Source organism: Malania oleifera, chromosome 10 (genome assembly GCF_029873635.1).
Source record: "Malania oleifera isolate guangnan ecotype guangnan chromosome 10, ASM2987363v1, whole genome shotgun sequence".
Lineage (NCBI taxonomy): Eukaryota > Viridiplantae > Streptophyta > Magnoliopsida > Santalales > Ximeniaceae > Malania > Malania oleifera.
The window spans coordinates 21909614-21935048 of record NC_080426.1 but is presented as its reverse complement, the minus strand read 5'-3'; the positions used below and the strand labels follow the sequence as shown (position 1 = coordinate 21935048).

The following is a 25435-nucleotide window of genomic DNA, read 5'->3' as shown; positions in this document are numbered from 1 at the left end:
TTGTTAATGACCTCTATCTCTATCCCTTGATTCCGTTCTTCACATGTTAAAGCACTTGCTAACCTTGGGTGGAAGCATGCAATGGATGTAGAACATGGGATTTGGTGGATCTTCCTTTTGGTAAGGAGTTGGTTAGGTGCTGTTGGGTCTACGCCGTCAAATATCTTCCTGATGGATCTATTGAACAGCTTAAGGCTTGATTGGTTGCTATGGGGTACACTCAAACATATGGTATTGATTATTTTTAGACCTTTTCTCCTGTTGCTAAACTCAGTTCTGTTCATGTATTGACCTCATTGGCAGTTAATTTTGCTGACACCTTGTACCAATTGGATGTGAAGAAAGCCTTCTTGTATGGAGATATGCAGGAAGAGGTATGCATGGAGCAACCTCTTGGGTTTGTTGCTTAGGGGGAGGATGATAAGGTATGTTGGTTGCATAAGGCCATTATGGTCTTAAGCAGTCTCTTCAAGCCTGGTTTAACAAATTAAGTGAGGTGGTCTGTGTATTTGGTTTCATTAAGTGCTACTCTGATCATTCAGACTTTGTTTGCCAAAACAAGACAGGTGTGGTGCTTCTAGTAGTTTATGTTGATGACGTCATCATTGCTGACAGCGACCGAAGTGGGATTGTAGATGTCAAGCAGTGGCTTCAAGAAAAATTTCATATGTAGAACTTGGGCACTCTATGTTACTTTCTTGGTATTGAGATTGTGCGGTGTAACAAAGGGTTGAATCTATCATAGTGAAAATATTCCTTGGATTTGCTAAGTGAGACTAGTATGTTGAGAGCTAAACCACTTGAGACCCCCATGGATCCCAATGTGAAGCTGTCTAGGGATGTTGGACCGGACTTTAAAGATAAACATTGGTACAGGCTGTTGGTCGGCAAGTTGATCTACTTAACTGTCACTAGACTTGACATGCACTCTGTTGTGGGGGTGGTTCGTCAGTTTATGGAAAATCCCAAAAAACCACAATGGGATGCTAGTTGTAGGATTCTAAGGTATCTCAAAAGCTCTCTTGGTAGGGGTTTGATGTATAAATGTAATAGAAACTGTGAGACCATGGGATACTCTGATGCAGATTGGGCTGGCTCAGTTGATATTCAAAGGTCAACTACTAGATATTGTACATTTGTGGGATGTAATCTTGTTACCTGGCATAGCAAGAAACAAACTACTGTAGCTAGATATAGTGCTAAAGCAGAATACTGAGCTATGACTCATATTGTGAGTGAGCTTATGTGGCTGAAGTCTCTTATGTCAAAATGGGATTCTTGGTTAAGAAGTCTGTAGATATGTTTTGTGATAATCAAGCTGCCATTTATATTGTTAGCAACCCAGTGTTCCATAAAGGGATAAAACACATTGAAGTTGACTGTTGTTTTGTGAGGGACGCTGTCGCGAAGAAGGTTGCAAGGACTTTATTAGCAAAATCTATGGATTAGTTAGACAATGTTTTTACAAAAGCCTGCCTTGTCTAGTGGCTATAACAAGCTGGGGTTAGGTGATGTTTAAACACCTCCAGCTTGAGGGGGAGTGTTAGAAGAAATAGGCTATTTTAGTAATTATGTGGTGTAAGCAGGCGTATTTTTGTCTAGGAATTTTTATTATTAATCTATATAATAAGCATTTGTTGAATCAAGTTTTTAATTTCTTTAGTCTTAGAAATATTGACCAAACAGGTTGAGGGTTTTCAGTTTTTAGTTTCCATTTTTTTTTTTGTTTTTATTTTCATAATTTTTGGTAGTTAATAAGTGATACCAAACTACCCGGTATAATTTAGAGAATTTTTGGGGGAATTATGCTTTTGTGAAAATTTATCAAAATTTTTTGGAATTTATTATTTTGTATCATCTTAGTTTTCATTTTCTGATTTTTCTTTATTTTTTGGATTATTATTATTTTTAAATTTTTAGAATTTTTTTTTATAACAAAAGAAGGAATTTCATTAATAGGAAAAGATTTACAAAAAGGAGAATAAGACTTCTTTCGTCAAAATTTTGGAATAAACTGAAAGAAATAAACTTAAGAAACAAGGCTAGGAAAAATTAGAGTAAAAAATTCCTCCAATCTTGTTGAACCTTTGAAAAGCTAAATATTTTAAAGCATCAAAAGGCAACGCACCATAAAGAGGCTTAAGTATTGAATCTTCTCCCACAACATTGCAAAAGTGCTGCATTTCCGAAGTGTGGCCCTCTCCTTCCTTCTTCTAAAACCCTCAAGAAATGGACAACATTCTATCCACCGACACTAGGCAAACCCAAGTTTCTCCCATCACAACAAATAATTTATTCTAGATTCTCCAAGCATAATCATAGTGTTAAAACAGTTAAACAGATGAGATGTCGTTTCATAATTCAAATAAGAGAGCACACAAACATCTGGAGATAAGGCCTTCAAGTGTCTTGATTTGTAATTGGTCTTAGTATTGATCTTTTAAGTACAATCAGCCAAATGAAAGCCTTAGTTTTTAGGTGGAGCTTTGGCCTTCCAAAAAGATGAATATAGAGGAAAATTTGAATTGGAACGTGTCAAAAACTCAAAAAACGATTTAAAAGCATACACTCCTGAATGATCCAAAGCCCAAGTATCCCTAGTTGAAGGAAGATGACAATTGCTCAATAATGACAACAAGGAGGAAAGTTTCATCAGCTCTCGATCATTTAGAGATCTTCTAAAATGAAAGTTCCAAGAAACTAAAGGGGCTACCCAAACCAACACGAAGAAAGAAATCGTATTATCCTTCCCTGAGCTCAATTGAAAGAGACGAAGGAAATATGTGGATAGGACATCATTTCCAAACCATGGATCTTTCCAAAAACGAATCCGAGGACCCCTCCCCACCATAAATTTAATGTGAGGAGTAAGGGATAAATATGAGAAATAGATCTCCATGGACTCTTCAGTGAACATTGCAAACTAACATCACCTATTCTCACCCAACCCATACTTCTAATACTCTATGCCAAAGTGAATGATCTTCTAGAGGAAAACACCTTGACATTTAGCTCAAAGGGCTATGTTTTTAGACACCAATTTCTAAACCTAGCCCACCCTTCGATTTAGACCTACAAATCTCTTCCTACCTTACTAAATGATCCTAAAACCCCTCGACTCTAGACCACAAGAAACCTCTTATAATTTTCTCAATTTTATTAGCAATTCCCATTGAATCTTAAAAGTAGACAAATAATTTAACCAGATACCAGATAAACATGCTTGAATAAACTTTTCTTTTAGAAATTGTAAAGGGATTTTTTTTAATAAAAATAATTAAAATTTTTAAAAATATTTGGGTTTGGTTAACCAAATTAGATCCAATCCTTTTAAGCACTGTTTAATTACCACTTTACCTAAAAACTTAAGTTGTTAGGTTGTGGGTCAACAATGTGTATCAAGCTTTAGCACTCTTCTGCATGTGTAGCCCAACAGCACGTGGAGAGATAAACACGATAAATAACACCTATGATAGGGAGCACCATAATTTTTTTAAACTCCATACAATAAACGCAGACAACAAAACTAGAACCCTAGACCTCTCGGTAACTAGCTCTGGTACCATGTTAGATTACCGCTTCACCTAAAAGCTCACGGGCGGTTTGTTATCATTAAAAAAAATTAAAAAAACGAAAATCGGAAACAGAAACCAAAAACCAGAAACTAGTTAATTGTTTGATTAACATTTATAAAACTAAAACAAATTAAAATCTTAATTAAAAAAATTCTCATTTTAATTTTAAACAAAATGATATTATAAAAGTATTAAATAATGAAATTGCAAATAATACATATTAAAAAAAATACTATAATAAAAAAAAATTATTTTAATTATTTTAATTAATTGTTATACTTTCAAATTTTTCTTTACAATAAAAATTTTATTGGACATGACAATTTTAAAAATTATAAAAATTGGCTTTATTATTAATTTTTTGAAATTTATGAATATGTTTATTTTAATTATATTTAAATTCATATGATCATTTGGTTTTTAGTTTTTTTCGCAAATAGGTGAAAACCGGCTACAGAAATAGAAAACTGACAACATAAATAGATGTGTTTTTATAATATTTTTCTTCACTGTGCAGAAATAAGATACATAAAACTAAAAATAGCAACGATACCAAACATACCCTTAAGCTGTTAGGTTGTGGGCCAACCATGTATATCAAGCTTTAACAATGTGCAGCCCGAAAAACATGTGGAGAGATAAATACATGATAAATAACACCTATGATAGGGTGCATAATAATTTTTTAAACACCACACAATAAACGCGGGCAATAAGACTAGAACCCAAGGCCTCCTGGTAACTAGCTTTGATAGATTACTACTTTACCTAAAAGCTTAAGATGTTAACAATGTATATCAAGCTTTAGCAAGCACGAAGCAAGAGAAAAGTGGGTTGGGATTAATTTGGCTTCTAGATTGGGACAAGCAAGTCAACTTGGCCTGTTCCAATTCATAATGAGTGGTACATGCGTCATCCGGGGGAAACTATTATGATTTCCCTCCTATTGTCTTTTTTCTCACGTATGGCGGTATGGTAGGTTGCAGCCCCACTCTCTTGATAATTTCCCTTTCTCTCTCATCTCTCACTCTTTATCTCTAACTTCTCAGTGCTCTCTCTAGCCCTCTCTCTTTGATTTCTTTGGATTTCCAGCTTCTTCAGTTACTTCCTCTCTCTTCTCTCTCTCTCTCTCTCTCTCTCTCTCTCTCTCTCTCTTATTTGATTTCTGCATGCTAAGGTAGCTCATTGCTCTCTCTTTCTATTTCTATGTTTGAACCTCTCCTATTAGCTTTGCTCTCTCATCGAATTGTTTGCTCATCCATGGTGCTAGGGCTTTGTACTCATCGGTTTAAACTGAATAAACTGAGTCAAACCATTTCAATTTGAGGGAGGGAGGGGAGCTTCCCCACCTCTATAAAACCTCACCCATTCTTCTACAAGCATTAAAATTCTGAAGGAAAGCTGAGAAAGGCGTGTGATAATAGAGGAAAAGAGGATAATTATTGTTAAAAAAAATTATAATAAACCTATTAATATTAGTTTATAAATGCTGACAGTGTATTACATAACAGAACTTATATATATTAATTAATTATTAGATATTTCTGTTTTTCGGTTTTCCAGTTCAGGTTTGGGTTAGAAACCAAAACCGAAACTGAAAACCAAAATTTTCTATTTTCAAGAACCAGAACTGAACTGAAACTTGTTTCAGGCTAGTTTTCAGTTTTTCAGTGAATTTGTACGCCCATAATTAATTATAATTTTTTAGATACTTATTTTACACATGTCATGTCGATAACAAAAAATATAATAGAAAAAAGTGGCAAGTTTGGTTTGGGTTCACTTTGTTTAACTGACAAGTTTGGTTTGGTTAATGTGTGGTTTTATGGGAAGGTTCGGTTTTGTAACCAAAAAAGTTTGATTCCCTTAGATTTTGTTCTGAACAGCCAAACCAACTGATTTTGCAGCACTATGTGGTGCTCTAAGTGGCAATTCTTGAAGCCTGAAGTGTCGGTAGTTGACACTTGCTGGCACATGTTAGATAACATCTGCCAGATGCCCTGACGGGCCTGACACATGTCGGGAACTAATCAATTAATTGATATTTATTTATGTACACAATTGACACACTTCTTGACACTTCCTGATGTGGTGAGGACATGTTTGTGCGACTTCTAGCAGTGAAGTTTTGCATCTAGTGGCCCCTTTTAATTTTGTTAAGAAACTGTTCCTTCTATATGTATATATATATATATATATATATATATATATATATTTGTTTTGGAGAAGTCAAGATACTAAGAGTCAAGGGGTTCTTTGACATTGCTGTGGTTGGACTTTGAAGCCCCAGCGCCATAGTGCCAACCTTCAACAGCCTCTCTAGGGCCGTTGCTAGTTCACCACTCTCATTTAATTTTCTTCTTTTTACTTCTTCCTTTGTTTTCTTTTATTTCTTAATGAGTCATGACTATTGCCCTTCATCAACCTTGCCCTTGAATTGTTTATTTGTTGTTGGACTTGGACCAATATTGATATTCTACAAAATGAATGTCCTTGATGATTTGTATGGATGATGCTTATATTTCATTTGAAATAAAATTACCTCAATATTTGTCATCTAAGAAGGAAAACATGCCAAAATATATATTTTGGATGTATTTTATATTAATTAATTAATGCATCCCTGCTGTGTTGTATCACCGTTTTTAAAAAATTGCTGTATTTGTTGTGTTGTTATCATGTTGTAGTCTCTCTCACATCGGTATTGGTGCTTCCTAGCTGATGCTGGTTCCCTCTCTAACTTTCTGCGCACACATACACACAAAGCTCACTCTTTTTTTTCACTCTGGACCATGGCTAGGCTCTCACACTAACTGTCTTTCTGATTCTTTATATCACATGGATTCTCTTTAAATCAGCCACCAGCTCACACCTACAGTCCTCCATTCTACTATGATTTTCACAAAAGAAAAAAGAAAGAAAAAAGAAATAACCCATGTACAGCACCAATAGGCCATGATTTCACCAACAAAACACACACACACACACACACACCACACAGCACTAATGTACCACAATTTTTCATGAAAAACACACACACACATAGACACATTAATACACCATTATTCTGGCTAAAAAGACACGCACTACTCCAGCACACCACAATTTTTACCCCAAAAAAGCATTCTGCATGCTAATTTTCAAAACTATACACATAAAGTCACTTCTTTTCAAAATAGACACACATAGTCTAATTGTTATCCATCAAACTAACATCTGCTCATAGGAGAGCAATAGGCTTATGCATTTTCAAAATTATACAAGAAGCAAGATCCCACGAGCACATAAACATGCTTGATTCTAGTCTAAGTATGAGCAAGAAAGATGCTTTGCCTTACTTGACACCCTCCAAAATCAACATATAAAAGAGCTTCTTGGCCTAATAATGGAAGCCCATGCAAGAGCAAAAGTAACAAGGAAATGAATGGCTGAGTATGGGAGTCTTAAGTGTGAGAGTCCTCTTTCCAATTGCTCAAAAGGTGCTTTTATAGGTAGGGTAAAGGTACTCAAGTTGTTATTGTGTTTGAATGTGCTCATTGGATGACCTTCCTTGATTCATGGGATAGGGGATAAGTGTTCCATGGGGTGAAAGGGTTGGGGGACAAGTGCCCCACGTCAACTAATGGATGTCTTTGCCAATGGAGAGTGCCACATAAGGGGGTAGTAGTTGCAAGGTGATTGGGTCAAGTGGCCATATGAGAATGGGCCATAAAGGCATGTGTGCAATCCAATTTAATGTGAATTTGTCAAAGTGTGGGGGGCTAATTTGCATGTGAAGCACGAATTTTGTTTTCAATTTGTCTGCCTTAACAAAACAAAGAATTTGTTTGCATGATTGGGGTCAAATTGTTTTCAATTGTGGGACCAAATTGGGAAAAAATGGATTCTGATTTGAGATTTTAGGTTCAATTGGATTATTATTTGGGGATTTTGGACTTGGATGGGATTTGGGTTGAAATTTTCAAATTGAATCGAAATCGACGTTCAAATATATTTACAGACTGAATTCGGTATGGCAATAATGGGATTCTCTACGATTTATGACAAAAATGACAAATCAAAAATTATTTGAGAAAAACTGAGAGAATCCTATTTTTAAAGAAAGAAAAATTGATTTAAACTGCTGATTGTGATCAAATTCATGTTAAAGAATGAATGAAACACGAGTAAAGTGAGAATTGAGTAGTAAAATATAATGAGATATGAGAAATGGGCAAGATGCCTCGGGGGGAATTTTTTTTGGAGGATTGGAACCCAACGGCTCTAAGAGGGAAGGTGAAGACCCCGAGTTGGGTGTTTGAGGGCACATAGTAGCCTGGACAAAATGGAGTGTTGGTAGCCATTCCACATGGCCTAGAGCAATATGCTCAAAACTTCGTCAAATCCTGATTTTTGATCTCAATACAGATTAGATCTACCTGTTGCCCTCTTTACTTTTTATTTTGGAGTTACTGCAATCCTCCTAAAAATTTGTACGTGTACTATAATTACCTTGCTTATTTTGTTTCACTTGCTTTTAGCTGCCTCTATATTTAGCCCATAAACCATAAGATGTAGTTGGTCTTGTGGCTGTCCCATAAACTTCATTTAAATTTTAATTGTATTTTATAATCATGCAAGACACCTAAAAAATTATCCATTTGGTCCAAATATATGGATGTCATCTTTTTTCTCCTTTAGTTTTAGTTGGAATTTCTCGACTGCCAAGTTTATTATTATTATTATTATTTTTTTTATTCACCTTGAATTATTGTAATTTCATTTCGTATGTTCAATCTTCTTCTTATCTCGAAAGATTCTAATCTCCCTCGAATTTCATGTATAAATATAATATCATTCACAAAAACATGCACCATGGAACTTCATTTCGATATTTCTAGTATGTTCATCCATGACTAAAACAAAAAAATATAAGGACAATGTACGGTATATAACTGGGGGAAACATTGAAAAGTATAAAGAGGCAAGCTGTTTGTGGACACTCAATTTAGAGCATATAATGAACTTTACACTAGTCTGGACACTAGAGAAGTATACAAGGGGTGAGAGAAATGAAAACTTGCTGGGATAAGAGAAAAAGCAGACATTGAGGTAATATTGAATGGTATATATCATGGAGGAGAACGATTTGTTGTAGAAGAATATATAAAAGAAAAGTGGCAAAATAACTATTACTTGGCCCTCTCCACAAATTTTAGAGAGGGTCAAGCAATACAATGGGGATAGAGGAGAGACACACATGAATAGTGATACGACCCCTAGAGTGCATCTGGCATCCTACATGAATGTTAAATATTCCTAAATTAAATAGAAAATTTAGTAGAAGTCCAGCGCTTCGTATGAGACCAGAATCTTGGACAATTAGAAAAAACATTTTTAAAGAAGTATATCTAAAATGAGAATTTAAAGATGAATGAGTGGTAATTTTGAATGGTAATGTAAGAAATGACATATTCATAAAGCAGAGCTTGCTGAATGTAGATAAGGGAGGGTGTTTAAGATGGTTGTTCAGGCACTTTCAAGGTAAACTAACTGCATGAGCGAGGACGAGTAATTCAGTTGTGGTTATGGGCATCATGAGGGAGGCATATATAGACCTAAAAGAACTTGAGTTGAGCTAATAAATTATTATTTGACATCACTGCAACTTCCAGAGCATGTTCTGTTGGATTCAGTGCAATGGTCATAGATATAGCCAAAGTGAGACTTAAGGCAATGCTGTTGTACATTTCTGATTGTATTTGTTTACGAGTCATTTTTAGCATCAAGTTCAGTAACAAACAATCAAGTTATACTTGATGTCCTCTGTTTTCTGATCAGCCCCCTTTTCATTTTAGTGCTTTTACCCATAATCTAGGCATTATACTATTTCTGGATATGATACTAAAAAGAAAATTTCTTAATATCTTATGGGTGTTGAAATCTCACTTTATACATCTTAAACAGGGAGAAATCCAATTTTCTTGATTAGTTATGTATTATCAGCACCTTTCGTTTTACAGTGTACTGTTTCTCAATATGATGCTAAAAAGAACATTGCTTAATATCTTATGGGTGTTGGATCTCAATTTATTCTGCTTAAACAGGGAGAAAAAAAAAAATTATTTTTCTTGATTAGTTATATATTAACAAAATTCTTTACTTCTTCAAAGTATCATAAATTTGTACACCTTTTTTGCATTGCAATGTGTGATGCATCTCTATGACTTGGGCAATGATCCTGATGTGATATTTTGTTAAGTTTGCCCACTTAAAGCCTTTCAGAATTCCAATTAATCTGCTATTTTATTTTTTGGAATTCAGCAAACCTGTGGAACCTGATCGCTTCTTTGAGGGCCTCCCCCAGTCAATGCGACCTACCTCGTCACCTGGAAATCAGGCTGATTCTAATGGCAGGAATCCTTCTTCCAATAATCACCATGATCAGAACATGATTCTAGAAAATGCAGTTTACACACCACCAGTTCTCATACCACCAAGGATATTGCCGCTGTTGCATGAGTTAGCCCAACAAATGGTTCAAGCGGGCCATCAACAGCAGATGGTTAAGATTTACAGGTAGAGAGCTCCATTTCAACTCCATTTTTATGTACATTCTTGTGGAAGAGTGCTGTGATTTGGTTTTGGTGCACCTGGTTGGAGAATATTGCAAGTCTTTGTGAGTTCTGCTACTCCGCTTAATATATAGTGTAGGGGGGGGGGGGGGGTTGTTCTACCTATGGTTTCTTCAAGTGAGTTTCTATGTCTGATCTATAGAGGGACTGGCGAGCTGTTCTTCACTATTTATGTATGTGTGTGTAATTCTTTGTTTATCAAAAAATTATTATTTATCTGATCCAAATTTTCTTGTAAACAGTCATCAGAAGCGACACGTTAATTGGATTTTATTTGGCCTTGAATTGCTATAATAGAAAAAAAGTCATGAGCTTTCAATTAGCTTAATAACAAAAAGTTTGCATGGTGTCGTGGAAGGAATAGTAAATTTGATGGTGCAAGATAATAATGAGGGCTCCATGCCCCCAGCTTCCACTAATAGTGGTTGGCAGAAAGAGGGATTGGGTCCAGAAATTGGAGTATGACAATTAAGGAGCAGAGTGACGTCCATTTCCCAATTCTGACCCCTGTTAGTGCTTTATAAAAATAACTTTGTATAACTGCCATAGCTAATTTTCCACTCCACTGTATTTTTTTTAAGTCTTCAAGCTCATTTGGGATATCTAAAGAGGACACATGCTCAAATTCACGTGAAGTTCTATCTCTACCCTGCCTGAACAGTTATTATTTTCTTTCCATCTTCTCAAATATAATGACTTTGTGAAGAGGTAATACTTTGCATCTTTTCTCAGGGACACCCGTTCTTCTGTTTTGGAAGAAAGCCTCCACAAATTGGGAGTGGAGAAGCTTAGCAAGGATGACGTTCAGAAGATGCAATGGGAGGTTTTGGAGGCTAAGATCGGGAATTGGATTCATTACATGCGGATTGCTGTAAGAATATGCAAAATATAAATAAATAAAACACGTGTGTGTCCATGTGATCTTCCAAGAATCTAATTATGCGTGTACAGGTCAAACTGCTGTTTGCTGGGGAACGAAAAGTTTGTGATCAGATATTTGAAGACATTGATTCTCTTGCAGATCAATGTTTTTCTGAAGTTACAGCAAGTAGTGTTGCAATGCTGCTTAGTTTTGGAGAGGCAATTGCCAGAAGCAAGAGATCACCAGAGAAGTTATTTGTACTTCTGGACATGTATGAGATCTTGCGTGAAATTCACTCAGAGGTATAAGTCAAATACTATACATGTTTTTTAGTAAGTAAAGAAAAATATATTAGTGGGAGAGAGAATACATAAAGCAGAGGGCAAGAATCCTTGCATCCAAGGGAAAAAATAGAAGTACAAAAGAATACAAAAATCATATTCAATATAACAAAGAATGTTGGTCACCCTTGAATATGAAGCAATGGAGCTTCTAGAGAAGCTTCTTCCACTGACAGTCGCAGAGAGGCATAAAAGATCACCCTCTCCCAAAACAGACTCCCTGGATTCCATTAGTGCACCACTCACTGAAATAATGGGATCTAGGGTGGTAGCTTTTAAAATATTGCAAATTTGCTATAATCAGAGAACCTACTGAACGGGTAGGTCTCCTTTCTTCTTTATAATAAACACTAGGTACAATAAATGATGTTTATGCCCTTACTAAAGTACTAGATTGCAACACTTCCCCTCAAGTTCAATCATGTATATCATTTGCTCCTAGCTTGTTATGAATGAACCTAACTTGGGTACCCCACAAAGATTTGGTACATAAATCAGCCAATTGATATTCAGACTTCACAGGAGTGGCTTCAGTGAGCTTTGCTACTAGTTTTCTTTGAACAAAATGACAATATGTTTTGTCCTCTTGTGGAAAATCGGATTGGATGCAATAAGAACGGCCGCTTGATTATCACATGTCAGTTCCATAGGCCACTGGTACTATGTGCCATGGCTTTATACTCAGACTCTGCACTTGATTGCAATTATTGTGTGCTTCTTACTTTTCCACACATGGAATCCAGGAATGGACCTTCTTTCAAGAGGTGACCGAGCCCAGTCTGCATCAATTGGCCCTTGAACATGTGTATGATTGTGATCTTGATACAAGAGACCTCTTCCAAGTTCATCCTCGAGATATCTCAATACATGAATACCAACATCCCAATGACTGGTTCCACGAGAGTAAGGCAGCTGACTTACAACATGGTTGCAAATGAGATATCTGGCAAGTAACTGTAAGATACTTTCGCTTTCCAGAGGGTAGGTATCTTCCTGGATCAGTTGACATTTAACAATTCACCCTTATCTGGCCCTAGCTTGTTGTTATGTGCCACGGGTGTATCAGTTGGCTTGGATCCTAGCAGCCCTATTTCACTGAGTAGATCAAATGTGTATTTTATCTGATGGAACAGGCCCATTTGAGATCCTGATACCTTAATCCCTAAGAAGTACTTCAACGATCCTAGATCCTTTGTCTGGAGTTTGGTTTGTAAGAACTGCATCGAAAGTTCTATGCATATTATCCCTTGTGATGGCTATACTGACCACAGGAACAGATGAGATCTAGACTTCAATGGTCCTAGAGGACCTAGACCCTTTGTCTAGAATTTGGACTTGAGAATCGCTCATTTATAAGGTGAACAAGCTCTTATTGAGCTGGCCTCCTGAGCTGCTTGTGAGTGGCTTGGTTCATTTGCAGCCCTACCTGGATGTGTTAATCCTGTGTCATGAAATGCCCAGCAGTGTCCAAGACGTGCAAAATTAAAGACATTGAAATTAATATTTTTCAACACGTTTCGGAGACATAGTAGGCTGTGTTGAGCACAGGGATCCAAGTTATCTTCCCCTGGGACAACTGTTGAACGAAAGAACACACATCCGATACGTGGGGAGGTAATGAGAACAAAATTTCTTCATTAAATATGATAGAATACTTTATTTTTCCTTCAAGGGCAAACAATGGCATTCAATTAATTAGAGGGCATGCAGTAAGATCTGCATCACTTCAAAACATTTTGGGCGCATTCATTTGGAATAATAGGGCTTGGTTGACTTCCAAAATGTCTAATTTTTTATTCACAATCCCCATTTTTTTTTTGTGGGTTGTGAGCACACAATGATTGGTGAATCATTACTGCAGTACTCATACATGTGGTAAAAGGAGTGTGGAAGTTAGAAAATAGTTAGGGAAGGTGACTATAATCCAAAATTTTTCCATAGGTTGGCTGCTAGTAAGAGAAGGAATATAATTACTGATTTGGAATTGAAAGGAGGAGAGGTTACTATTGATTCTTTTTTGATTTTTGATAATATTACATTTTTTTTTTCTAATTTGTTACTAAGGAGGATGTTTGTAGGTCTATGTGTGAGCGGTTGGAACGGAGTCTTATTTGTAGTGATTATATGAGGTGGTTGGAATGGCCTTTTGTGGAAAATGAGGTTAAGACGGTTGTGTTTAAGATGGAGAGGGGTAAGGCTCTAGGTCTGGATGGGTTTAGTACGGCTTTCTTTTAGGACTACTTGGATGTGGTTAGAGGGTGTTAAAGCTTGATATACATTGCTGGACAACAACATAGTAGCTTAAGCTTTTAGGTGAAGTGGTATCCTAACATGGTATTAGAGCTGGTTACCACGAGGTCCTGGTTTCTAGTCTCACTGCCCATGTTTATTATGTGGTTTTTAAAAAAAAACATTATATTCCCTGTAATGGGTGTTATTCTATCATGTGCGTATCTCTCCACATGCTGTCGGGCTGCACGTGCGGGGTAGTGTTAACGTTTGATGTACATTGTTGGCCCACAACCTAGCAACTTAAGCTTTTAGGTAAAGTGGTAATCTAATAGAGGAGATCTAATAAGGATTTTCAATGAATTATCTTTTAATGGTATTTTGGAAAAAAGCATTCATTCAACTTTCATTAATTTGGTTCCTAAGAAGAATAGGTCTGTTAAAGTTGCAGATTTTCAGCCTACTAGTCTATGAGCATGTTTTATCATTGCAAAGGTTTTAGTTGATAGGCTGAGCTTTTGTGATAGGAAGGCTCAAAGTGCTTTTATGGGGAATAGGCAGATTGTGGATGTTATATCTTAGTAGCAAATGAGGTTTTTGAGGATGTTCTGTGAGAGATAAGGGGGCTGTTTTTAAAGTATACTTTGAAAAGACTTATGACCGAATAAATTGGAATTTCCTGGATAAAATATTTTTGAGGAAGGGGTTTGGTGAAAGGTGGCAGTCTTGGATGAGGAGGTTCTTATCTAATGCTTCTTTCTCTGTCATTATCAATGGAGAGCCTAAATCTTTGTTTAGGGCTTTGAGAGGAGGTGGGGGGGGGGGGGGTCAAGCAAGGAGATCCTCTTCCTCCTTTTTTGTTCGTTCTTGTAGTAGATGTTCTGAGTAGTTTGGTTTATAGGGTTGTAGAGAGCATGGTCTTAAATTTCCACGAAACTGTCGAAATTTTCGTCAAAATTTCCAATTTCCTTCACCTTTGAAATCGAAATGGCAGTCGATTTCCGTCTTGCATAATTTCTGTCGAAATCTCAACGAATCATCCGAAATTTATCGAAACCTCGAAAGTTTAGTGAAATTTGTCGAAATTTATCGAAACCTCGAGAGTGAAGTGAAATTTCTCTTTTAATTTATTTTATTGAAACAAAAGGTTATCACAAGTGCTTTTGAAATTATATGAAAAAATAAACTTATAGTAATATTTTATTTAACCATTCATGTCTAAATTATCAATATTTGTATAATAAATAATATTTAAATGATTTATGAATTTCATTTGCATTAACTGAATATGTTTAATGTACATTATCTTACAAACATGTTTGATACACATACTATTTTACAACTTTTCCACCTCATGCAAAACATAGATGTATTTAATTTGTAATATATTAGTCTTAAAACTTATATTTTTATGTTTGTTAACCATTTCTAAAGTTTCACAAAGAATTCCATGCTTTACTACTAGTTTCCGTTATTTTTTCAAATTAAAATCGAAATCAACATCGAAATTGAAATTTCCGTACTTTTGGAGCTTTGAAATTTGAGTCGAGATCGAAATTTAAGACCTTGGTAGAGAGAGGGTTTGTGAGAAGGATTAGGTGGGCATTGAGGGGTAGTGGTTTTTCATCTTCAGTTTATATATGATAGTATTTTATTTTGGAAAATCACAGGGAGTCACTTTTAAATTTGTTTACTATTTTGCAATTGTTTGAGAGAGCCATTTAAAAATAAATTTGGGGATGTAGTATTTATATGTTTCTAGATCTTTGGAGTTTTCCTATTTAGTTGGGTGTGCTATTTTTGATTGGCCTTTGATTTATTTGGAGGGAGAAAAAGGGTCATTTGGTAGTTGGTAGGTTGTTTGCTGGTCTAAAAATTGGAAAGGGGGGGGGGGGGGTGTTCTTGGCAAATTGGTGTCTGAGAACATTGCTTTAATGGATAAATTGATGTGGTGTTTCCCCTTCAAAGAATCTTTCTTGTGGCGCAAAATTATTAAAAGTAGATTTGGCTTGCAGGGTAATGTGTGGGATGCTAACTTGGGGTTGAGATGTTCTTATGAAAGTCCTTGGAAGGGTATTTAACTGTTATAACCTCTTTTTATTCCTTATACCAACTTTATTTTGGGAAATGGGCATCACATTTAGTTTTGGGAAAGACAGTTGGGTGGGGATTCTTCACTTTGCACATGTATTCCTCGTTCCTCTTTGCTATTTCTTAATTCTATATTTCAAATGGGGAGGAATTCTCATGGGCTTTTGCAGCACAATGTTTGAAAAGGGTTTTTTTTTTTTTTTTATTGATTTACAGCATGATTGGCAAGCTCTTTTGTTTTATTTTCTTTATTTATTTTTTTGATTATTTTTTTTTTTGTTGTTTTGTGTCTTTTAAGGAGGATGCCTTTTTGTTGTATTTCTTGTTCTCCTTAATAAAATATCCTTTTTGGATCCATAAAAGAAAATCATAAGTTAGTGGTAAATTCAATGCCCCAAGGTTCAAAAGAGTTACTAGATGACAAGCAAGTGAAGGGTTTGTGTTTCTGGGCAAGATGGCAAAATGCCTAATACTTGGAATAATTTTCTTCTGATATGAACACATTGCATTGCTCTCCAACAACTGAACAAGGTGCAAAATCTGTGGTTGCGGTATCAATGCAAGGAGGCTTGACATGGGAACCCAACAGTGGTCAATCGTACTACCACCACCCTTGACAATGTGTACCCTGGGGTGGTGTACCTCAAATTTTCGCCCTTCTATACCTTGGGAGCCCCTACTGCTGTAAAACTGACCACCAGGAACACCTTGCGTGATGAAGACAGATTTCTTAGATTGAAGTTGGAGGAGCTGATGGATGACCGTTTGAGGACGCACAAAGCTCATGAGAATTGACATTTTACAAAGGGTGGGAACTCTGCGCTGCAAGAAAGTCGGGTTTCAAATGCACTAAGTTGTGAAGAATTGTCACCACACATTTATTCCTTTTGCATCTCATGAACATTAGCTATGACAGATTGTACTATAATAAGTTAATGCCATAATTTTATAATCCAGACCAAACTGCACGTTGGTTTACTGATCTTGATACACTGAGCATCTCGGATTTGTAGAGAACCAGAGCCAACTCATCTTGGATGAGCCTGACGTAGCCTGAATCGTTGAATTGGCTAGGGTTGACTGGTCTCTTGAACAAACAAATTGAAGAAGTTCCAGGAGAGTACTAGAACCCAATGCCTTAGGCACAAGGAGGGAGAACCTACCGAGGTAAGAACCACTTACTGTTACTGATGAAATTTTCACCCATCCACACCCACGCACACCAAATGCATGTTACATGTTAAAAATATGTGAATATCATACCCATATACAATTTAATTAAGCTATTAACTTGTATATCCTTAAGCAAATTTTTAATTAAATAAAAAATATTTTCACTACTTAATATTTGTATAATTTCAAATTATTGTTAATGATATTATTCTTATTAGAGACATTGAAGTTTTCTAAAATATTGTAAAAATAATGAGAATTCTACAAAAATTATTGTAGGTGTTGCTATTAAATTTTTTTTTTTTTATTCTTATTAAGCAATAGGCAATGATGACTCTCTCCATCTCCTCTCTTTCTCTCTTACACATACACACACATAATCAGTTTGACACGCAGTTTGACTGATCCAACTAACCTAGAGGCTTCACTAGATTAGCCACCCATTATGGTTTTAAAACTATGGCTAACAGTCATATCCCTTTGCTTTATTTGAAAGTGTTCTTGGGAGAGATCATACATTTGAGCTGGGTTACTCACATACAAGATTTATAGTCCTAGATCTCCTAACAAACATCAAAGGCTGTGTGAAGGGTTGTGCACAGGATCGTGCAGCACTAGTTATAGCACACAAGTTTAAATAGTCACTCGAAAGTGAACTATGGATTCTCCACATAAAAAAAATCCAGCATTGAGTAGAAATTAAGTGGAAGCAGTTAGCGATCATAAAAGTGAATATAAGTCAAGTGATTAACCGCAATGTAACACAATTTATTTATCACACCTTTGTAGGCAGTGTGTGTTATGTGTTTGGAGAATTTCTTGTACATTATTCTTTCTCTAATAAAATGCATCTTCTTTTGCTTTAAAAAAAAAAAAAACTAGTGACTTTAAAAAGATTGACAAACATTTACCCCTCTAAATATCTTTTATACAAATCTAACTCTTGCACGTGAGAACTTCAGCATTGCCAAGGAGTTGTACTTCTCTTTTTTCACTAAGCTATTAGTCTACCCAAAGAATAAAACTTGCGCTAGTATTTACATGATGATTACCCACAAAGCATGCCAAAACAAGTGCCCAAGAATAATATCCTGAATAAGCTTGGCTCGTCACATTCTTCCTAACTTATGCAGTCGATGTCCTTGTAGACTTTGATGTTGGGTACTCTTCAACTTTGTCCACAAATGGTTGCATGTCTTTCGCTGACATCCAATTGAGTTCTTTATCTCTGAGGCCTTTCCACTTCACTAAGAATTCTTGTCATTGCCGCCTTGATGATGTGATGTAGGACAGTTCTAAGTAGCCCTAGTCCTACGGTTGACCCTCTTTGTAGCACACACACAATATCACAATCTATGAGAAGAATTGAATTAACCAAGCATGAACATCACGAACATATTCTAATGATCACAAGTTGTTTGAGATTTTGAAAACGTATATGATCTGGTTAAAAGCCTTTACTTGATCATTTCATTCAAGTAATCAAGCTCACTTAAAAGAAGTTGTATTAAAAGTCTTAGATCACAAGTGTTGGCATACAAAATAAATATCCCAAGCACGGTACTAGCAAGCATGTTCATGTTGAAAATCTAAGAAGATTCAAAGAGAATGAACAAGGTTTTTCAATCAAGGCTTACAAGGTACCTTTAGGGGCTGTTTTAGATGGTCACAAACAAGGAATTGAAATGAGCTTACCAAAAGGTTCGGAATGACAAACATCAAGGAACATGAGTACTTGATCGCACTACGAACAAGCTTGTTGATCCTTAGGAATCTTGAGGCGAGAATAAAGCTTGAGGAAGGTTGTGGCTGTGAGCTATGAAATAGGAGTGGGCGTGTAGTGTTGATGATGACGTTGAGTCGTGGTCTCTCACCACCCAATCTCCAGGGAGATGGAACATAGCCTCACACTACTCACTCACAAGGAGAGGAGCAAGCTTCACAACCTTAAGCAAAGGCTTCTTTAATTGATAATTCAATGTCCCTTTTACAATACAAGTGATGACATATTTATAGCCTCACATAAGCATGCACATGACTTGCACATTGCTTCTTAAGAGATTAAAAAAAATACAAAAGTAAAATAAAACATTTAAAACATAGGTAATGAGATTCCTAGGAAACAGTTTTTCATAGGAAATAGGTGCCTAGGAACTAGAATAATTATAATAGTGGAGTCTAGGAACGTAAAATGAAATAAATGCTTCTTGAAAACCCAAGACTCTTTGACTTGCAAGTTGTCATGCTTCTTGAAAGACCAAGACTCTTTGACTTGCAAGTTGTCATCCTTCTTTCCAAGCTAGCTTCCAAGAGAAGTTTCAATTGTTGCAAATAAAGTTCACATCCAATGGTGGACTTCTGGTGGTCGTCCATGTGTCACAATATCTACAAAAGGAGGTGCATGTTGATCCCCATCATCTCTCCTCGACCGAAAATAATTCTCCTTTGGAGAATTATGTCGAAAGTACTTGGTATACAACTCCGGGTTGAGACGAAGGACATTATCTTTAAGAATCCAACTGCTTTTTGATAGTGTCTTCCCTTTCCATGTGACTAGAAACTTTTGGTACGTTCCAGTTCATGTGTTTGTTGTTTTAACATCCAGAATGTCTTCAATTTGCTCGAGTTTCTTTGGTGGGACTAATGGTGGTTGTAAAGGTAAATTTGGCTTTTTTGGTGCAACTAGAGTTATGAATGGAGTAGGTTCATTTGCAGGGTTAGTTGGGCTAGGTTCTGCAAAAGAATTAGCTTCCAAAGAAGGCGTTAGATATTCAACATTAAATCATTGCTTATACCAAAATCATCTAGAGTATCTCACCTTTCCTGAAGGAATCCGTTTGGGGCAAATTCGAACCATAACCTTATCACCTTTTGAAAATTCATGCTACCTACGATGTACATCAACAATAGATTTATAATGCTCATTGCTTAAATTAATTTTCATTCTTATCTAAGAGTGTAAATCATGTATGTGCTTTGCAAATGTATCAGCCTACTCACTCACTCTAGACTCCGGTGGTAATGGAATGAGATCTATAGGCTTCCGAGGACTATATCCTGTGACAATTTGAAATGGGCTTAAGTCCTGTGGTCTTATTCATTGAACTATTGAATGCAAACTCGGCCATAGGAAGGCATAAATCCCAAGCTGTGATGTTCTCACCTACCAAACATCTCAATAGGTCCCCAAGGCTCCTGTTTCCTACTTCAGTCTGCCCATCAGTCTGTGGGTGATACGCACTAGAAAATTTGAGCTTGGTACCTAGTAATGCCCATAAGGTTTCCCAAAAGTAGCTCTCAAACTTAACATCCCTATTAGAAACAATGGTTTTGGGAAGACCATGAAGTTTCATTACTTCCCTGAAAAATATAGTGGCAATCTTGTAGGCATCATGTGTTTTATTGCATGGAATATAATGTGACATTTTTGAAATCTGTCCACAACAACAAACACTGAATCATTTCCCCTCGCAGTTCTGGGGAGACCTAACACAAAGTCCATATTGATATCCTGCCATGAGATGTGTGGCATGGGCAAAGGGGTATACAATCCTGAATTCTGTTTCCTACCCTTCACTGTCTGACAAGTACGACATTGTGAAACAATCCTAGCAACATCTCTCTTTAGACTAGGTTAGTAGAACCTATCCTCAATTATAGCTATGGTCTTATCTCCACCGAAGTGACCTGCAGCACCTCCAGCATGTAATTCCCAAATCAGCTGGTCACGTAGAGATGTGGATGGGATACACAGTTTAGCTCCTCTAAAAAGAAACCATCATGAATCACAAAGTCTGGTGAGATCTAGGAACTCCTTGTAGCAAATTTGAAAAGATATTACAGAAGTCTTTACATTGAGAGTACTGTTGCTTGATGCCATCGAAGCCAACAACATTCACCTGAAGAGTTTATGTGGTGGCTACAACTTGGCTCTAAGCATCAATGGCCTTGTTCTCAATACTAGCTCGGTGTTTGAGTACAAAGGTGTATTGTTGTATGTACTTGACCCAATTCATATGTCTATGCCCTAGCTTCTTCTGAGTACGTAAATACCTAAGGGCCTGGTGGTCTGAGTACAAGACAAACTCATGAGGAAGGAGGTAGTGTCTCCAGTGCCGCAGTGTCTATACTATAGCATAAAATTCCCTATTATAGGTAGAATACCACTGTTTTGCCTTATTCAACGTCTCACTAAAGAAGGCTATGGGCGCCCCTCCTGACTAAGTACTCCTCCAATTCCTACACCTGAGGCGTCACATGCAACCTCAAATAATTTTTGGAAATTTGGGAGGTGTAGCAATGGTGCCTTAGTCATCAAATCATTTATATCCATAAAGGCTTTTGTCGCAGATTTCGACCTTGTAAATTCTCCTTTCTTGAGGCAGTTTGTAATGGGGGGGCATGATGGTGCTAAAGTTCCTAATGAACCTCCTGTAGAATTTGGCTAACCCATGAAAACTTCTTGCATCATGTATGTTTCGGGGAGTAGGCCAATCTCTAATGGCTTTGACCTTATTAGGGTCAACAGAAACGCCATTCTTAGACACAACAAAACGAAGGAAGATGACGTGTGTAGTCATGAAAGTACACTTCTTTTGAATTTGCATACAACTTCTGCTTCCTGAAAACCTCAAACACTCTCCTCAAATGGACAAGGTGCTCCTTCCTAGTCTAGCTATAGATCAATATATCATCAAAGTAGATTACAAGGAAGTGTCCAATGAAAGACCTTAATACCTGAGTCATAACTCATGAAAGTGCTCGGTGCGTTAGCTAGCCCAAATGACATGACTAACCACTCATATAACCCATCCTTCGTCTTAAAGCCAGTTTTCCACTCATCTCCTGATCTGATCCTAATATGATGGTATCCACTTTTAAGGTCTATCTTTGAAAAAATCTTAGATCCTACCATCTGATCAAGCATATCATCTAGTCTAGGTATGGGAAACCTATGCTTGGCGGTGATCTTGTTGATTGCTCTACTATCGATGCACATCCTCCAAGTGCCATCTTTCTTGGGAGTGAGGAGAGTAGGGCAGACACATGGACTTATGCTCTCCTGAACAAAGCCCTTTGCCCTCAGTTCATTCACTTGTTTTATCAACTCCTTATGTTTTCTCGGGTTCATTCTATAATGTGGTAAAGTAGACAGAGATAAACTAGGAACAAGGTCGATGACATGTTGAATGTCTCTCATGGGAGGTAACGCACTAGGTGGCTCAGAGATGACATCCTCAAACTCGGAAAGTATGGGTGATACTTCCAGTGGTGTTTCATGCTCAAGAAGGGGCGCCTTAGTCTCCCTAGTAATAACCACATACACTACTTGTCTTTCCCTTCTTCTTTTTCTCACCTTTTGGCTTTAGTGGACTAAAAAAAATTCTCTTGCCATTACACCTGAAGGAATAAGTGTTGGCATGCCCATTATGTGAGACATCCAAATCATAAAACCAAGGCCGTCCTAATAAAATATGGGCAGCGTCCATGGGAAGGACATCACACCAAATCTCATCCTCATAATCGCCAATCTTAATAGGGACTAGACATCTATGGCTCACGGGCATGGTAGTGGCATCAACCCAAGCTACCTTATATGGTTGTGGGTGTGGCTCAACTTTCAATCCCAATGCAGATTTAGACACAACATTCATACAACTACCACCATCTATGATCATCTTGCAACTTTTACTCCCACACTTGATGTAAGTATGGAAAATAGAAGTGCGACGCCAATCCTCCTAATCCTTGGGAATGATTATAATGCGTCTCATCACACTCAACGGGGTACTCTCATCTGGCTCACTTGACAACTTATCCTCACTAGGTACAACTTTAGGAACATATACTTGATCCTCCTCAGGCTCGTCCTCACCATCTTTCCTATCGAGTGCCAAGTTCCTGGTGGGACATTGTTTGGCAAAGTGTCCTTGTTTATGGCACCTAAAACACAGTGCATTGCCAAAACTCTAGCGAGAGGATCCAGTCATGGGTGCTTTTCCCTCGTCCATAGGTTGCTAAACTGTGGGATATCTCCCTCGAGTGGTGACTTGACTTGATTGCACTAGTCGGGACTTGTCCTAACTTTGTACCTTTCGAGAGTATGGCTCATTTGAAGAGGCACCAAACCGTTTCCCCTTGGGCACTTTATTCATTTGCTCAAAGTCATAAGCTAAATTATAGGCCTGTTCAAGGGACTCAATGTGATGGGGAAATAGTTCTCTCCTCAGTTCAGGCTTTAATCCTATGCGAAATCGAGAGATTTGCTGACTAACAGTCTCATAGACACCACATCTCATGGACAACTCATCGAATTGACTCATGTATTCTAACACGGTTATGCTACCCTGATGCAAACTGTAGAGCTGATCCATAAGGCGCTCTCTATAGCTCAGGGGTACATACTTCTCCCTCAACCTATCCTTCATTAGGTCCCAATGCTTAATGAGCCTATGATCTAACCTCGCCTCTTGTCTGTCAACATTCAACCAATGGAGCTTGGCTTGCCCCGTCAACCTCATTTTTGCAAACTTAACCCGATGAGGGTCAGTCATCCTGTACCAATCAAAATAGGAATCCATCTCAGTCAACCAATGTTGGAAGACTTTAGGGTCCATCTATCCATCATAGCTGGGGGCCTCTATCTTCACTTGTCTTATCACATCCTCGTAAGGATTACCAAGGTCCCTACGGTAAGGTCTCCTACCTTGAAAGTCATCAACGTCATAGTCCTTATCACCCCAATGTTGGGCATAGGGCTCATGACCATGGTTTTAAATAACGGCCGCGACCTTTACGTAAACAATTTTTTGAGTTATCGATATCGTTACACACCGCAAAATCGGTGGGAAGAAAAATCACGATTGTAGCGGCCATTACGGACTGCGACCGTTACGTAGCCGCTATAGGACTGTTACGCCAAAAAAATTATTTTATTTTTTACTTCTCACTTTTTCCATCTCTTTCATAAATCATTTTCAATATACTATGTGGCGAGAGGGGAGAAAAATTATAATGAGGATGACAATGATACAAAATTTACTATTTCTTTAAATACTCACAAGAGATGCATTAATTAACAATTTGAAAATACTAACTTGTTAGAAAAATATTTTATTTTGATAATATTAGTAATTTGATATTTATGTTCTATATTTTTCAACTTCAACCTTCTTCTTTTCTAGTTATTTTATATTTGTATTATTCGTATGTCTTATGTGTTTAATAGATTAATGGAGTGTATAATGTATTTTTTTTTTTTTAATTAATTTAGCATATATAAGAATTTATCACATATAAGAACAATGAGAAATATAAATACATATCAATGGTGGTTTAAAACAAATGTAAACTTGTTGCCCTTACAAAATAACTTAGTCAAACTAAAGGATCCAAAATATACTAAAACTCTTTCTGAGAGGGTAAAAAGCTTAAAACATGCAAGTACGCTAATATGCACAAGGTTGTGTGTGCTTGAAAAAAATTCACAGCCGTTACACTTGCTTCCCGTATGTAACATTTGCTACTACCGCTTCCCATTACACTCGTTATTGTTATGTTACATTATGTGCTACCGCAATTTAAAGCCATGCTCATGACGTGGGGGTCCCCTAACAAAGTCATCTTGGCGATTCACTCGCCTTTGTGGAGGAAGTAGAGGTCTTTCTCTAGGAGGCATAGGTGGCTCTCTAGGCTGTTCATCATCATTGCCTCGCTCAAGGGGCGACTCTAAATTGTCTTGGGGTGGGTTATGGACTAGTTGAACTTCCAACCTATCTAGTCTTTGGTGGTTCTCAATTAGCTCTTGATTCAAGTCACGGACTTGATCTTGAAACTCATCTATTGAGGCATCTCTCTCAACATTAGTCCTACGACCTCAATGAGGATTCCTGGCCCAAGTAGACATCCTAGGGGTTAGGGAAGGATTCGGACAACACTAGGGCAGCCTTTTGGAATGGTGTTTGGTCACACAAAGTAGGGTCAAATGTGAACCTAACCCATCCTCTGATACCAATATGATGTAGGACAGTTCTAAGCAGCCTCAGTCCTGCGATTGACCCTTTTTGTAGCACAAACACAATATCACAATCTATGGGAAGAATTGAATTAACCAAGCATGAACATCACAAACATATTCTAATGATCACAAGTTGTTTGAGATTTTGAAAACGTATATGATTTGGTTAAAAGCCCATAGTTGATCATTTCATTCAAGTAATCAAGTTCACTTAAAAGATGTTTACAAATCAAATATCCCTAAGCACGGTACTAGCAAGCATGTTCATGTTGAAAATCTAGGAAGATTCAAAGAGAATGAACAAGGTTTTTCAATCAAGGATTAGGGTAGAGTTTCAAGGTTTACAAGGTACCTTTAGGGGCTGTTTTAGATGGCCACAAACAAGGAATTGAAACGAGCTTACCAAAAGGTTCGGAATGACAAACACCAAGACACACGAGTACTCGAGCGCACTACGAACAAGCTTGTTGATCCTTAGGAATCTTGAGACGAGAATGAAGCTTGAAGAAGGTTGTGGCTGTGAGCTATGAAAT

General features: G+C 37.1%; 1 protein-coding gene across 1 annotated transcript in view; it reads left to right on the top strand.

Moving 5' to 3' along the window:
* LOC131165267 (exocyst complex component EXO70A1-like) overlaps positions 1 to 25435 on the top strand; it is an 82774-nt gene that overhangs the window by 22326 nt on the left and 35013 nt on the right. Inside the window, exons 4-6 of the mRNA XM_058122901.1 lie at positions 9879 to 10133; positions 10922 to 11060; positions 11141 to 11353. Of these exons, the coding sequence (XP_057978884.1) occupies positions 9879 to 10133; positions 10922 to 11060; positions 11141 to 11353 (607 nt within the window). The remainder of the gene's footprint in view (positions 1 to 9878; positions 10134 to 10921; positions 11061 to 11140; positions 11354 to 25435) is intronic.